At 33.0% G+C, this 15,028-nt stretch overlaps 1 protein-coding gene across 1 annotated transcript; it reads left to right on the top strand.

The window, feature by feature from the left end:
* Positions 1-3,731: 3,731 nt before the first annotated feature.
* On the top strand, positions 3,732-5,440 carry LOC131660827 (3-oxo-Delta(4,5)-steroid 5-beta-reductase-like). The gene is made up of 2 exons (XM_058930172.1): positions 3,732-3,928; positions 4,021-5,440. The coding sequence occupies exons 1-2, from the start codon at positions 3,890-3,892 to the stop codon at positions 5,152-5,154; spliced, it is 1,173 nt and encodes a 390-aa protein (XP_058786155.1). The 5' UTR covers positions 3,732-3,889; the 3' UTR covers positions 5,155-5,440.
* Positions 5,441-15,028: the final 9,588 nt, after the last annotated feature.

The raw sequence follows: 15,028 nt of genomic DNA, 5'->3' as shown, positions 1-15,028 counted from the left end.
TATTTAAATATTTTTTAAAGAGTAAAAATAAGAAAAAATTATATATATATATATATATATATATATATATATATATATATATATATATATATATATATATATATATATATATATATATATATATATGAGAAATTAATATAAAGCAAGTTAAATTGTATATATGTTTTTTCTTAATATTAATGACATGACACATACCATCTAAACTCATTCCTCTTGATGTGTATAAATAACAAGTCTACAAATTTAAAGAACCAAACTCTGGAGGAATTCTTTTTTAATTATTTTATTTTCTATAAATATGATTTTTCTTTATAATTATTAACAACTTATATTGAATGTAACTTTTCATAAATTGTATTTTTTAACAACTATTTTGACATTTTTTTGAGTTACTTATATGAAATTTTTTTTTTCTTTTAAATTATGACTATGCATTTTCAAGTGTGACTCCCACTTTCTTCACAATTTATTTTTTACTTTTTTTCATAACATAACAATTTAATTAATTCCAAGAAAATATACAATTCATCTATGTATTTTTTTTATGACTATATTTTATTAGTGAATATTACATGATTATAAATCTTTATATACTATTTTAAATTAAATTAGTTAGTTTTTTATTTTAATGAGGCTCATATATTTCAAAAGGAGAAAGAATTATAAATAGAGCCAAAAAAAGGGAGAAAGATTAGCTCCATCAAAAACTATCAAATCTAAAGAGAGGTAATTCTAACCTATTCTTTACAAAATCTCTTATAATCTCAATAGGAATGGAGTTAAAAATAACGTTGGAGCTTGTGTTGAGCACTAAATTAGCCAAAAAATCAGCACAAGAATTTCCCTCCATGTATATGTGAGTGATGATGAAATGAGTGGTATTCGACTGCTTCAAATTTATGTTCCACTTATACAATAATTTTAAAGAAACCAATGCCGAGTTAGAGAAAGCGTTAACCACCATACTACAATCAGTTTCAATCAAAATCTTACTCCAACCACGAGAAATTGCTATGTTAATAGCGTTGAGAACCGCATAAAATTCAGCAAATACCGACAACCCCGAGTTTAAATTCTCTGCAAAGCGAGGATGAAGTTACCCAATTGGTTCCTAAAAATCCCACCGCACCCAGCTGCCTTAGTTATCGGATTAAACAAACCGTCAGAATTGCATTTGATGCAACCCAAGCAGGGCGGGCACCATAACACCTCCCGAATGTTAGGAGCACGAGGAGGACGGATAATGATATCAAACGCTTTGATGATGACGAAATCCGATAAGGAGATTGTCGAGGTATTAGCAGAGTTGTTACCGAACCACTTAATATTCGACCTGATTCAGTTAATAGACTTGCTCTTACTTGGCCTAATGTTATTATGCCTCCAACTATTTCTAGAAGACCAAATATGATTGATAATTAGGATAACCCCAACTTTGAGTACAAAGGCAGCTTGATTACTCTTAGCCCCATTACAATATCTTAACCATTGTTCCAACGAACAAGGGTTTGAGCTGATGTTAGCCTTACTTTTAAACCAATCCCAAATAGCAGTAGCAAAACTGCACTGGAATAAAATATAGTTAGTAGTTTCTTCATTTGAATTGCAATGGCAACGCATGGAGGCCAAAGAGATGCCACTATTTTTAATCAAATCTTTAGTAGGAACTTTTTCATGCAGCAGTTTCCATACAAGCATAGCCTTATTAGGAGGAATGCCATTGCACTATACGAGCTTGGGTCAAAAATGATCGGGCAAGAGCTTATCCTTGAAACTATACGCATCTTTAAGCGATAGGGATCCAGAAACATTATGATTCCAAACTAATGTCCAAGCTGTCAGCAGAGGTATGAAGAAGATATGGAAGCCGGGAAAGAAGAGAAGGGAACCAAACCTGCCATGAAGGCGGAAAAACCCAGCGGCCATCATGAACAAACTCAGCCAGAACCGAATACGAACTGATATCTTTAGAGAGAAGAAACGCTAGAGATGTGTGATTGATCAGGGGGGACCACACCACGAGTCAGTCTAAAACTTAATCCGACGACCAGAACCAATCAACCAAGAAGAATTGTTGCACATAACCAAGAACTTCGACTTTATCCCGGTCCAAAGGGTGAAGAAGATATGATATCTAATAATGCTAGAGCCTTTGAAGATTCTGTTTCTCAAAAGAATCGCCCAACTCTCGCTACTGTTCATCATATCCCAACCAAGCTTAAGATTAGAAGCTTCATTAAGCCTTACCAATGACCTTAAACCGAGGCCCCCGTTCAAAGTAGGTTGACAAGTTTTTTCCAAGCCACCATCAACAACTTCATGTTATGAATATTGTCGGACCAAGTAAAATTCCTACAAGCCTTCTCAATGCTTCTTAACAAGGAAACAAGCCAAGAATATATGTTAAAGGTGTAGGACAACGTGTTTTGAATCGTGGACTTTACTAGCGTTAGCCTACCAGCCATGGACAAAAGCGACCCTTTCAAAGCAGCTAACTTGTTAAGGATTTTATCAGAAATTGGAAACAAGAAAGAGGATTTAACCCCTCCCTAAAAAATCGGGATGCCAAGATAAGTAAAAGGCAGAGAACCTTTGCTAAAACCCGCGTTGTTGAGAATAACATTTAAATGATGATCAGAGATGGAACCGAAGTATATGAAGGATTTCTAGAGGTTGGAATTTTGACCAGAAGCCTTGGAATAATCCTTGAAAATCTTTTGCAAGGAGGTAATGTTAGATTTCTTGTCGGTGCGAAAGATAAGAATGTCATCTGCATAAAAAATATGCGAAGGAACCGTATTATTATTGGACGATTTTATAAGCTTTAAACCTCCAGCCGCAACCAAATTTGAAATACTACGACTAAGTTCAAATTAGTTAGTTGATCTATGCTCATACATCATTTATAATTTGATTATTTAATAAATTTAAAAAAAAAAAAGATGAATTCTTATCTACTCAATACAAAAAAATGGATAAAATTACCCTTAGTATAAAGTGTTTTTTTTAACAATAGTATAAAATGTTTTAAAAACAACTAAAAAAATATACTACTTAATAAATAAGGGAAAAACTAACATCTGCCTCAAAGACACAAGTTAATGAGCTATTTATAAAAATATTTTTTTGGAACGCGTGTATTCAATGTATCTTTATTGCACTTAATTACATTTAACTTTTTCTAATTATAATATACTTAACATGTGCCCTTTAGGACACATGTTAATATGACCCAATAAATAATTAATTAAATAGGATACAACCCAATAAATAATTAATTAAATAGGATAAAATTAAATAATTTAGGTAGGTTCATGTCATTGATATTATCTATTCCATTAGTTTTTTTTTTCGTACAAAATTATTCTTTTATATATAAATATAATATTAGTATGATTTTTCTAGAATAATAAGATTTAATATAAATTTAGAAAACATTGAATTTGTTTATTTGTTGATATTTTAAGTATTTTTTTTTTATTTTTTCTTTTTTTAATGAAACAACTTTTTTCTATCCGTCAAAAAAAATTGAATAGTAAATCTTGCATCAATATAAATTATATTGTATTATTTATTTTATGTTATTTGATTATTTATTAAATAATATATTTTTTAATTATTTTTAAAGCATTTTACATTAAGAAAGAGCAGCTCTATCCAATTTTTCTTTTTAATAGGTAGATAAGAATTCAGATATAACAAATCCCACCTAAACGAAAACAGATCCAAAAATCCCATCTACGTCTTGAGGTGAACAAATAACAAATCCCTCCCAAACACAATCATCTTAACGTGTACAAATAACAAATCTACAAGTTATAAAAGAACCAAATTCCTTAGGAACTCTTCATCATCTTTACCAATATCTTACATTTCCTGAATCTGAACTATGAGCTGGTGGTGGTCCGGAGCTATTGGCGCTGCCAAGGTAACCAACAATCTCTCAATCATTTCCATCAATTATTTCATTTCTATTCCTAATTATTAATTCATCATAACTCAATTTCCTTTTTTTTGCAGAAAAAATTCGATGATGACGAACCGCCGCGAACCTCCGAGAGCGTGGCTCTGATAATCGGCGTCACCGGCATCGTCGGCAACAGCCTCGCCGAGATTCTCCCCCTACCCGACACACCAGGCGGCCGATGGAAAGTCTACGGCGTCGGGCGGCGTCCTCGTCCTTCCTGGAGCGAAGATCACCGAATCGAATACATCCAATGCGACGTCACCGATCCAAACGACACCCAAACCAAACTCTCCGTTCTCACCGACGTCACACACGTTTTCTACGTCTGTTGGACAAGCCGCCCCACGGAAGCTGAAAACTGCAAAGTTAACGGCGACATGTTACGCAACGTCCTCCGTGCGGTTATCCCTAACGCCGTCAATCTCCGCCATGTCTCCCTTCAGACTGGCGCTAAGCACTATGTAGGACCGTTCGAGCTGTTAGGCAAGGTTAAAAGTCACGAGCCGCCGTTTACGGAGGATCTACCGCGTTTGGATGTGCCGAATTTTTATTATGTTCAAGAAGATATCTTGTTTGAAGAAACTCGTAAGAAAGAGGGTTTGAGTTGGTCTGTTCATAGACCTCAAGTTATATTCGGATTTTCGCCTTATAGTTTGATGAACCTTGTTGGTTCTCTTTGTGTTTATGCTACAATTTGCAAGCATGAAGGTCTTCCTTTGAGGTTTCCTGGTACTAAGGAAGCTTGGGAGTCTTATTCTGTGGCTTCTGATGCGGATTTGATTGCTGAGCAGCATATTTGGGCTGCGGTGGATCCTTATGCTAAGAATGAAGCTTTTAATTGTAGCAACGGTGATGTTTTCAGGTGGAAGCATTTATGGAAGGTTTTGGCAGAACAGTTTGGGATTGAGGAGTATGGGTACAAGGTGGGTCCTCGTGTGAGGTTGTCGGAGTTGATGAAGGATAAAGGTCCTGTTTGGGATGAGATTGTGAGGGAGAAGCAGTTGCATAAGACGAAGTTGGAGGAAGTTGGTGAGTGGTGGTTTGTGGATATTATGCTTGGAGGAGGGGTTGTGGATAGCATGAACAAGGCTAAAGAACATGGGTTTGTAGGGTTCAGGAACACTAAGAATTCTCTGATAAATTGGATAGATAAGACCAGAGCTTTCAAGATTGTTCCTGAGAATTGATATCTGTATCTTGGATATGTTATCTGTATGTGTTTAAGTAAAATATTTCTGAAATAATGTCTTATAGTTGGAGTATCTCTACAAATCAAATAAATCACGGAGAAAATCGTTGAATGCATACTAGTGTGATACGAGTTATTATTTGTTTGGCATAGTTTGTAATCATGGCATATATGTATTTATGTTATACGAAACATAAAGATATCAATAAAGAAAAACAATGTATCTCATCACAACATCCTTCCTCTTAACCAGTGTTTGAGAAAAAGAGGGATGAATTTTATTATATACTGTGTCTAATATGCAACAGTTCGATTGAGAGCAGAGACTATTGTTTTAAAGATTGCATTTCGGTTGGGCAAGTATGGTTTGCATCCAGTCTTAGATTAGGCAAATATGGTTTGCATCCGATCTATAAAGTATAGCTTTATTTTAAATTATAGATCTGGTGTAGAAATGACAAGTTAGGGACTCCGTTTCCTAAAATAATGTCATTTTAATAAATAAAGTTTGTTTTAAAATGAATTTCATTTTCATTATTTAATATTGAAATTATTGCTATTTTTTTAATTATGTCATTCAATTATTATCCTATATATTATTTCTAATTTATTTATAATTCCTAATTTATTTATAAGGTCCTATATTATTTGTCGCAATTGTACATTTCACAAATAGTAAAAAACAATAATAAATAAAAAAGAGAGAATACTGACTTTACTAAATTATCCTGAATAACTATTAACTATTGTTGTATTCAAATTAGCATTAATGTAAGTGAAAAAACAATAAATTAAGAGTATTTATTAGAGGTTACAATTGGAAGATTAAATATAAAAGTGCATTGGTAATCTAAAGTGATAAGTATTTTGGGATTTTTTTCTTCTAAATGTGACAATTATTTTAGGACGGAAGGAGTAATGTCTTAAGAAAATATTATTACATTCTTTAATCTGTGTACAAAACTTTAAACGACAATCATTTTGAAACTGAGGGAATACCAATTGTATAAATTTGGACTTGACTTAAGAAATAAGTCATGTATTTGCAAGGACTATAATAGTAATGATCTTATCTGCGATGTGTTCGAGATTGTGATATGTAAAAAAGTGATGATCTGACTTAACTTATAAGGTCGATATATATATATATATATATATATATATATATATATATATATATATATATATATATATATATATATATATATATATATATATATATATATATATATATATATATATATATAGCCTCCACGACTTAATGAAACGTGTTGAGTCTCGAGTTTATAATTTCGAAAAAAACTCGCACGACCCCCACTTTACTAAAGATTGTGATGGATGACTTATTGGTAAAGGTGTAACAAGGTGTGGCGGTAAATTGCGTAAGATCTTAGAGTTGCATTCTCATTCTCAATTATGAGTGAAATAATCTCACTATATTAGATAATGTGATGGATGATGCATTTAGTGAAGATGTTGAAGGATGTAGCGAGTTCTCCTTAATGTTAGATGTTTGGTCTATATCACCTAACCATATTTAAGTCCTTTACATCATTACATGCATCTCATGTGATCCTGCGCAAATTGGCTGAGATTATTGACATTATTTGGGCATGGGTTATCCCCATTTCCCCTAAGCATGAGGCATGTAACGATAAAGTTTTTAAGACATGGTGTGAACCTTGATATTCGTAACAATTCTCAACCTCTCAGATACGAGGCATGTAAGGGTGGAATGAGTTAAAAGGACACAATTCTCAAAATGGGCTATTATATGGTTATAATTGGTCGATCATGGTCGTCCGATTGTTGGGCGCGTTTCATTTTTCTGATGAACATATGTTTGTGTAAACCTTTGGATTTCTTCTCTGAATGGATTATGATTAAGTTTTTTGGGAAGAGGTTTTTGATATGAACTCATCATTTACTACCTTCCTGGAAGTCGGACCATTGATGGCCTAACACAGTCATGATGAATGACGGACTTAAGAGATTCTGGGTCCCTTATACATTCTAGGACCATCACACCCATTTCTTTCACTTTATGTCTATACTTATCACATTTGTGAGCGCTTTTTCTTATAATTTTGTTTCCTTCTTCAACCAAGTTGTCAAACATCTCACGAAGCCCTATAGCAAGTATTTCCTTCTCCTATTCCTTTTCTATTAGTCTTTAAAGGATAGTTTTTTTAGCGAGTGTGACGTGAATTGGTAATGTAGCATGGCATTCGTGAAGAGAGATGCAAACTATGGAACTGCTTTATCAAAAGTTCGAGGGGTGGAAATTGGAAAATTAATTGGAATTAATTTAAGAGGGAAATGTTTGGGAGTGACGATTGTAGGTGCTTTAGAAATAGCTCAGATAGTAACACCTTTAAGGATAATGACGTTATATTGGTCTCTTATTTTTCAAGATCGATGAGAAGTACAACGAGATCAATGATGGCTTCGACATGTGCGAGCTTGAATCTCTTTTGCACCTGAGGTAGTAAACACCAACTCATATGCATCTGACTATTCAATCATTAAACCATTTGAAATTTGTTTCAATCCCACTATATTCATAAGAAAAAACAAGAAAACATACAAAATTTCAAATTATCCAAAAACATACTTCATGCATTAGAAGTTGAACATGTTCATGTTCAACAAATAAAGAACTAAAAGTAAATAACAAAGTAAATGTTACGTGTTCTTGAGAGCTTTAGTCGCAACATCCATCCCTTCCGGAAAAATTTGGCCTATCCTCAAGCTATCAATAAGTTGCATCTATAGCTTAAAAAGTTGGCCATGTTGAGAAAGGCTACTAAGGCAGTTGTGAATTAATGGTGAATGTGGCTCAGGTCAATTTTACCAAGTCCCACAAATGGCACCAATCATACTCCTAAAAAGTACAATGACGTGAAAACCATATTTGTGTAGGGCTATTTAGTTTTAGAGTTTGTGGATTTTGCTGAAGGTCTCCTCACGTGGTGGTTGTGAGAGGCTTTGCTTATTGATTTTATAGAGAATTGGAGATTTATGTTTTATTTTGAGATTGAGGTATTTATTGACACCTCTATGAGTTGAACATAAAAAGTTAAGTCCACCTTTCCTCTAAGTTTGCCTAATGGGAGAATAGTTTTTTCCCATTCAATGGAGGAAAATTTTGCCACCTTCATTTGACTAGTTTTTCCTGGGATATTGTGTATGCCACTTGTTTTTCCAACTAAGTCAAGGGAACATGGGTTTGGATTGGGAGATTAGGCTCAAGCCCAATTGGACGAATTGGCTTGCATTTTATGCGATTAATGTACATGGTTCTGCTTGATTTATCATGGCTTAATAAACTTATCTCAATCTATTATCAAAATGAAGTTTAGTCTCCCGTTATCTTCATGATCGATTATACTAGCCCGTGGCAATGAAGTTAGTTTTATCTTGGGAACTTTGTAGTTTTTCTTTGTCTCTTTTATGTTATGTAGGATCTAATTTTTCTAGTTTTTTAAAAGTTTTTTTACGATGTTATATTTGGGATAGGCTTAAGTGCGGTCATGCAGTTAACATTATCTAATGATGAGGATCGAAAGGTCCAAACTTCAACCTCTAAATTTTATATTTTATTTAAAATAAAACATTCATTTTAGATATGAATCTTCTGATCTTCATCAGATAATTCTAAGGCGTTGATTGCACCTGACTACACTCAATTCTAACGACACATGATTCAAATTTGTATTCTTTGTGTGATGCAATAATAGTAACAAGTTTATCTAATATAAATGGTTTGTTGATTCATTCATTAACGTGAGAGAAATAGAGATAATTAAGAGATCATTAAGGGAAGAATAAGATGCAGAAAGTTTGTAATATGTAAGGTGTAACACTCAAGTTCATAGTGGATCTTCACATTTTCATATTGGTCCCAGAGATGTGGAGTTTTAACTTTGTATAATGATGATATGTAAGTAAGAGGAATCGATGAGCTAGAAATGAAGAATTTTAAGAAGTAGATGGTGATGGATTTTGGGCAAATTTGAGGTGGTCTCTTGTACTTTTTTAGATTTACTTCACAATCCTATCATCTACGTGCACCTACATAGGATTGAGTATTATGCATTAGAAGAAATATATTGAAGTTGTTATTAAAAAGTTCAATATACTCAACTGCAATTCTGTTGCAACACCAATTGAAACAAGTTTAAAATGTGTAAATAACAATGACATGTCGCTTGTAAATGCCTCTCTATACAAGTATATAGTTGGAAATTAGAGGTTTATGTGTCATACAAGTCAAAGTATATCTTATGGTGTTGGATTTATTATTAGATTTATGAATAAATCAATGACATCATAAATATATTTTTATATAAAAAAATGGGAGAAATTGGATCGAACTCTATTGGATATGCCGTCGAAGTATGTTCACATGCTGATGTCGAAGACCTACATGCTATAGTCGAAGTATGCTCTAGTATGTGAGTGTTGAAATGCTAGGGTTGTTAGTATTTTAAATTGGGCCTGTTTGTTATGTCCAATTGTTTAAGTTAGCTTGTACCCTAAGTTAGCTTGTAATGATTACTTGTGAAAAAAACCCATTAGTTTAGGTTTATTATAAATAGCATACTAGTTTCTCATCATTGCACACTGCAAATCCTAACTAGGGTGAGAGAAGTTATTTGTTATTCTGAAACACTTGTAATCTTGTTTCAAAGAGAAAATAAAGCATAACAATTTATAATAAATTTCATTGTGTTCTTATTGCCTCCCTTTTTCTTACCCTTGTGGTTTTCTTTACAAGAAATTAAACTTATTATACTTTGTTTTTGGCATCAATTTCACAACAAATTAGTGCGGTGAGCATGGAGAAGATATCGTAAACAAAGTATGAGATTGAAAAATTCACCGAAGTGAACGATTCCAGTCTGTGGCACTTGAAGATGAAAGCCCTACTGATCCAACAGGGTTGCTTGGAAGCGTTGAAGGGAGCGACAACTATGGACGTTGCATTAATGTAAAAAGAAAAGACGACCATGATAGAGAAAGCCCACAACGGAATCTTATTGAGCCTTGGTGATAAGGTTCTTCGATAGGTATCAAAGGAGACGATGACATCAGGGTTATGGGTGAAACTGGAAAGTTTGTACATGACCAAACCGTTGGTAAATCGAATCTACTTGAAGCAAGATTTGTATTTATTCGAGATGATTGAAGACATAGTGTCGGGTGAGCAGTTGGATTTGCTCAACAAGCTGATTCTTGATCTTAAAAAAACCTATTAGTTTAGTATGTTAGGTTTATTATAAATAGCATACTAGTCTCTCATTAATGCACACTGCAAATTCTAATTAGTGTGAGAGAGGTTATTTGTTATTCTGTAACACTTGTAATCTTGTTTCAAAGAGAAAGTAAAGAATAACAGTTTATAACCAATTTTATTGTGTTCTTATTGCCTCCCTTTTTCTTACCCTTATGGGTTTATTTACAAAAAAGTAAATATATTATACTTTGTTCTTGCCATCGATTTCACAATAAAAAATAATTATGATATATGTCAAATGAACTATTGATATGGAGGCTTTGTTCATTGCATGTCAAAATGAAGAAGTGAAGAAGGTGTGTGGTTATCTAAGACTATGTACAATTGTTTACATATTCAACACACTCATTTTTACTTTTTACTCTCCACATTATCTTCTTTCTCTTCCACTTAATAATTCAACACTCATTCATCTTTTATTCACTATAATGATTTTGATTAATAAAATTCAACACTCTACTCCACCACTTTTATTTCATATTCTTATTTTCTTTTATGTTTTTGTTTTTGTGATTATATATTAATAACAATTATCGATTGAAATTAAATTAAAATAATTACAAGTTAAATAATTTATTTTAATTTTTTTTCTAATCTAATAACTTATTTGAATTCCCCCCTAATTTTATATTCTTAAAATGCAATATAAAATGGTTATACAAAAATGGTTATTAGTAGAATTTTAGGTATTAAAAGGGTTATTGTTGGGATCCATTTCACTAAAAAGATGTTTAGAGCTATAAACATGAGTTTATTATAGGCTAAATAAAAAATTTAGAGGGAAAACAATCGATTTTTTTCTGTGCCCAAATCAAATGAACCAAGTCTCTATTAATAGACAAAATAAATAAATTTTGGTGAAATAAAAACTAAAAAAATAAGTTGATTTACTATGAAATAATTGACCGTAGATAATTAGGATGAGATAAAAATCTGAAAAATCACAATAGCCAATAAGATTTTGCCTAGTGTTTTACACAACCCCCACTCTCTCCTCTTTCAACCTGTAGAATCTTTTCGATACCAAATAATCCACCTCGCTTTTAACACTTCATTCAAAATCTCATTACAACCATTCAACTACTTAATAATTTTTTCAACTATCCTATTGTAAAATGGTCTAACTTAGACCAGATTAGAGATAGAAGTGACAAGAAAAATACAACAATATGTGTTATTGTTGAAGCAAGCATAGCGGCAAGCAACAAAAGATTTGGAAATATTCGTCCGGGAATTATCGTCCACAGAGATGGAGAGATGCCATTCAATAGTTTATATTATTTCGAGCTTGGGTTTGAATGAACGAAAAGTAAACAAAGATATAGACAGGAAAAATAAACACATTCTTAGAAGAGAAATAAGTTATCAGGCATGCAAATATACTCACTCTTCACAAACATAAACTTACCGACCCATTATACTCAACCTACGATACTCATATGTGTTATCACGTATCTCTCACATAAGCGTCCATCTCTGGAGCACAAACGAGATCATCTCACAAATAAGGTTACCTCTAATGCAAAGCTGCGAGAACATCCGTATTCTCGTGTCGACAATCTTTCGTGCGCTGCTCAAACACAAAAGCATTACGTACAGATACAAACAGTGAATACGAGATCATCTCGCAACTAAGGTTATCTCTAACGCAAAGCTGCGAGAAAATACGTATTCTCGCGTCGGCAATCTCTCGCGCGCCGCTCAAACACAAAAGCATTACGTACAGATACAAAAAGTGAATACGAGATCATCTCACAACTAAGGTTATCTCTAACGCAAAGTTGTGAGAACATCCATATTCTCGCGTCGGCAATCTCTCGCGCTCCGCTCAAACACAAAAGCATTACGTACAGATACAAACAGTGAATACGAGATCATCTCACAACTAAAGTTATCTCTAACGCAAAGCTGCGAGAACATCCATATTCTCGCGTCGACAATCTCTCGCGCGCCGCTCAAACACAAAAGCATTACGTACAAATGCAAATAGTGAATGCTAGCTCTAAATCTATCTCTAGAGTTCATAACCAACAGATTGTCATCCTAGATAAAGATTCAAGCAGTTTATCTCTAAAGCAACCTAAATCCCCAGCACAGAGCAAAAATCCAGGATAATATCAACACAGATATGTAAAGCAAGTTAAATACAACATTATAATCGGTAAATATACATAAGATTCGAGTAACTATACAAACAAACCCAACACAAAGAAATACACAGAGAATAGAAGAGATAAACCAAACATCTCACGGGTTGTCAGCTCCGATTGATGAGAAATCCACCTCCGATCATCCAAGTGCATGTCCTGATGTTGTTTTTTAAGCTAATCCTACTCTAAGAATGAATTTGATGGAGTTGGGACCAAAACTTCTCCCAAAATCATAACCTAAATGGTTCAAATGGAAGAAATATAAACACAATTCTGCGCAGGTTCGTTAAGCGGGCTACCTTCGCTAAGCGGACTACACTTATCCCAAATTATAAGTCACTTTACAATCACAATACATCCTTAATGATTTTTTTTTGCCTAATATACCCTATTTTATTTATTTCTCTTTCTTTTTTTCAATTCTTTTAATTTCGCTTTCCAATATAATTATTGATGAACATTTTTGTAAAGTCGTACATCTTTTGGCTTTTCCATAAAGTAATAATTGTGTTTCTTAATTCTCGTGAATGTCCAGAACATTAGGGGTGGACAAAAATCCACCAATCGTTACTATCCGACCGACCCATTCAATCTGAAGCATTTCAGTCGGGTCAAAATCGGGTTTTTGGATCAAACGGATGAAGCATCCGGTCTAGAGTGGATAATGACAGTTCGGTTGATTAAATTGAATCCAATCAAAACCGAATCCGACCGGATTAGTAGTGTTACTTATATTATTTTATTTGATATTTTACTGGGCTGGACTGACTTGTTTAGAAAGCCCGTCTATCTGCTTTTTTTAATGTGCACAGCAGAGAAATAAACATGTGTATATTTTTTAATGAATTTTTTATTGTACGATTCATTTGCTAAAATAATATTAATTAGACACAATCATTAGAATTAAAATCAAAATGCTAAATATATATTAGTTAAAATAGTTTTAGTGAATTTACCTAAATATAATAATTTTATTATTTTCTTAAACTAATAGAGTTTTATTAAGAGAGCACTTTTTTTTTTTAAAGTTTGTGTTATACATCTTACTAAAAATAATATTAATTAAACATGATTAGTATAATAAAAATTAAGATGATCTATAACATTTTCAATATGCTTTTAACATTTTACTTTTTGCTTCCCTCCACATATGTCACACCGTCTTTTTTATTGGGCTAAATGTATATGTATTTTATGAAGTTTTATGAAGTTTTTCGATATACGTCCTCCGAAAAAATAATTTGCTCTTTTGAACAAAACATGTCGTTATTGCGGGACACACACTCTCTCTCTCTCTCTCTCTCTCTTATTTTTTTTATTTGTATTGTTGTGTCAATTTAAATTAAAGTGTTACAGAGCTGATAAGGTTATGGGACATCTGCTACGTTGCCCCAAATACGGTTGTGTCGACAATGCGATGCAGGACAAAGTTGCCCCAAACAAAAGACTTCTTATATGGCTGTCAACGTGTTGTGTTTTGTGGAACGCACGAAATGCTCTCTTTTTAAAAAACGAACAGCACAATGTGGACGCCATTACGGTTAGCGCGAAAACAATTTCTTAGTTCTGGAACGTTATGGGGATGAAATCCAACGGTTGTAGAAATTTCTATCTATTTAATTTTTTTTATTTGTATTGTTGTGTCAATTTAAATTAAAGTGTTACAGAGCTAATACGGTTGTGGAACATCTGCTACGTTGCCCCAAATACAGTTGTGTCGACAATGCGATGCAGGACAAAGTTGGCCCAAATAAAATACTTCTTATATGGCTGTCAAAGTGTTGGGTTCTGTGGAACACACAAAATGCTCTTGTTTTCAAAAACGAACAGCACAATGTGGACGACATTACAGTTAGCGCGAAAACAATTTCTTGGTTCTGGCACGTTATGGGGTTGAAATCCAACGGTTGTAGAAATTTATATCTTTGGTGTCAAAATCCAACAAATTTCCTGAATATTTCGTAATTGCTTTGTACTCGGGTCGGTACCCCTTGTACTCTTTTTAATGATACAATCCATTGCCTATAAAAAAAATTAAAAGTGTTACAAGATATTTTAATAGGAAGATAATTAAAATAATCAGTGGTTTTAGTTATAAGAGTATTTGTTGCAAAAATAAAAGGTCCATTCTATATTTTCCACTGTTTGTTTATAATTGGAGAAGTAATATTAAGAAGCATAAATATTTTTTGAAAGACTGTCATCAATTTTAATTACACATGAAACAAATAAACAAATATGTGCTAACGGTTAATATAATACTCCACAGTGTTTAATATAGAACATATATTTTATAGATTTAAATTTGAAAAAGAAAAATAGTAAAAATAAATGGATGAATGTAAAAGTTGTGAAGAATCCATAAAGAACTTTGTTCTGGCTTTAAACGGGACCCCCGCTAATGGATGGTGGGATTGGTCCTT

This window comes from Vicia villosa, linkage group LG3 (assembly GCF_029867415.1).
Source record: "Vicia villosa cultivar HV-30 ecotype Madison, WI linkage group LG3, Vvil1.0, whole genome shotgun sequence".
NCBI lineage: Eukaryota > Viridiplantae > Streptophyta > Magnoliopsida > Fabales > Fabaceae > Vicia > Vicia villosa.
Note: the sequence above shows the minus strand (reverse complement) of the source record. Positions and strands in the feature narration are given on the sequence as shown.

Bases quoted from the DNA above. Each gene is read 5' to 3' on its own strand.
- LOC131660827 (XM_058930172.1), top strand. From the start codon at position 3,890: ATGAGCTGGTGGTGGTCCGGAGCTATTGGCGCTGCCAAG. The intron at 3,929-4,020 runs GTAACCAACAAT...TTTTTTTTGCAG, and splicing joins GAGCTATTGGCGCTGCCAAG to AAAAAATTCGATGATGACGA.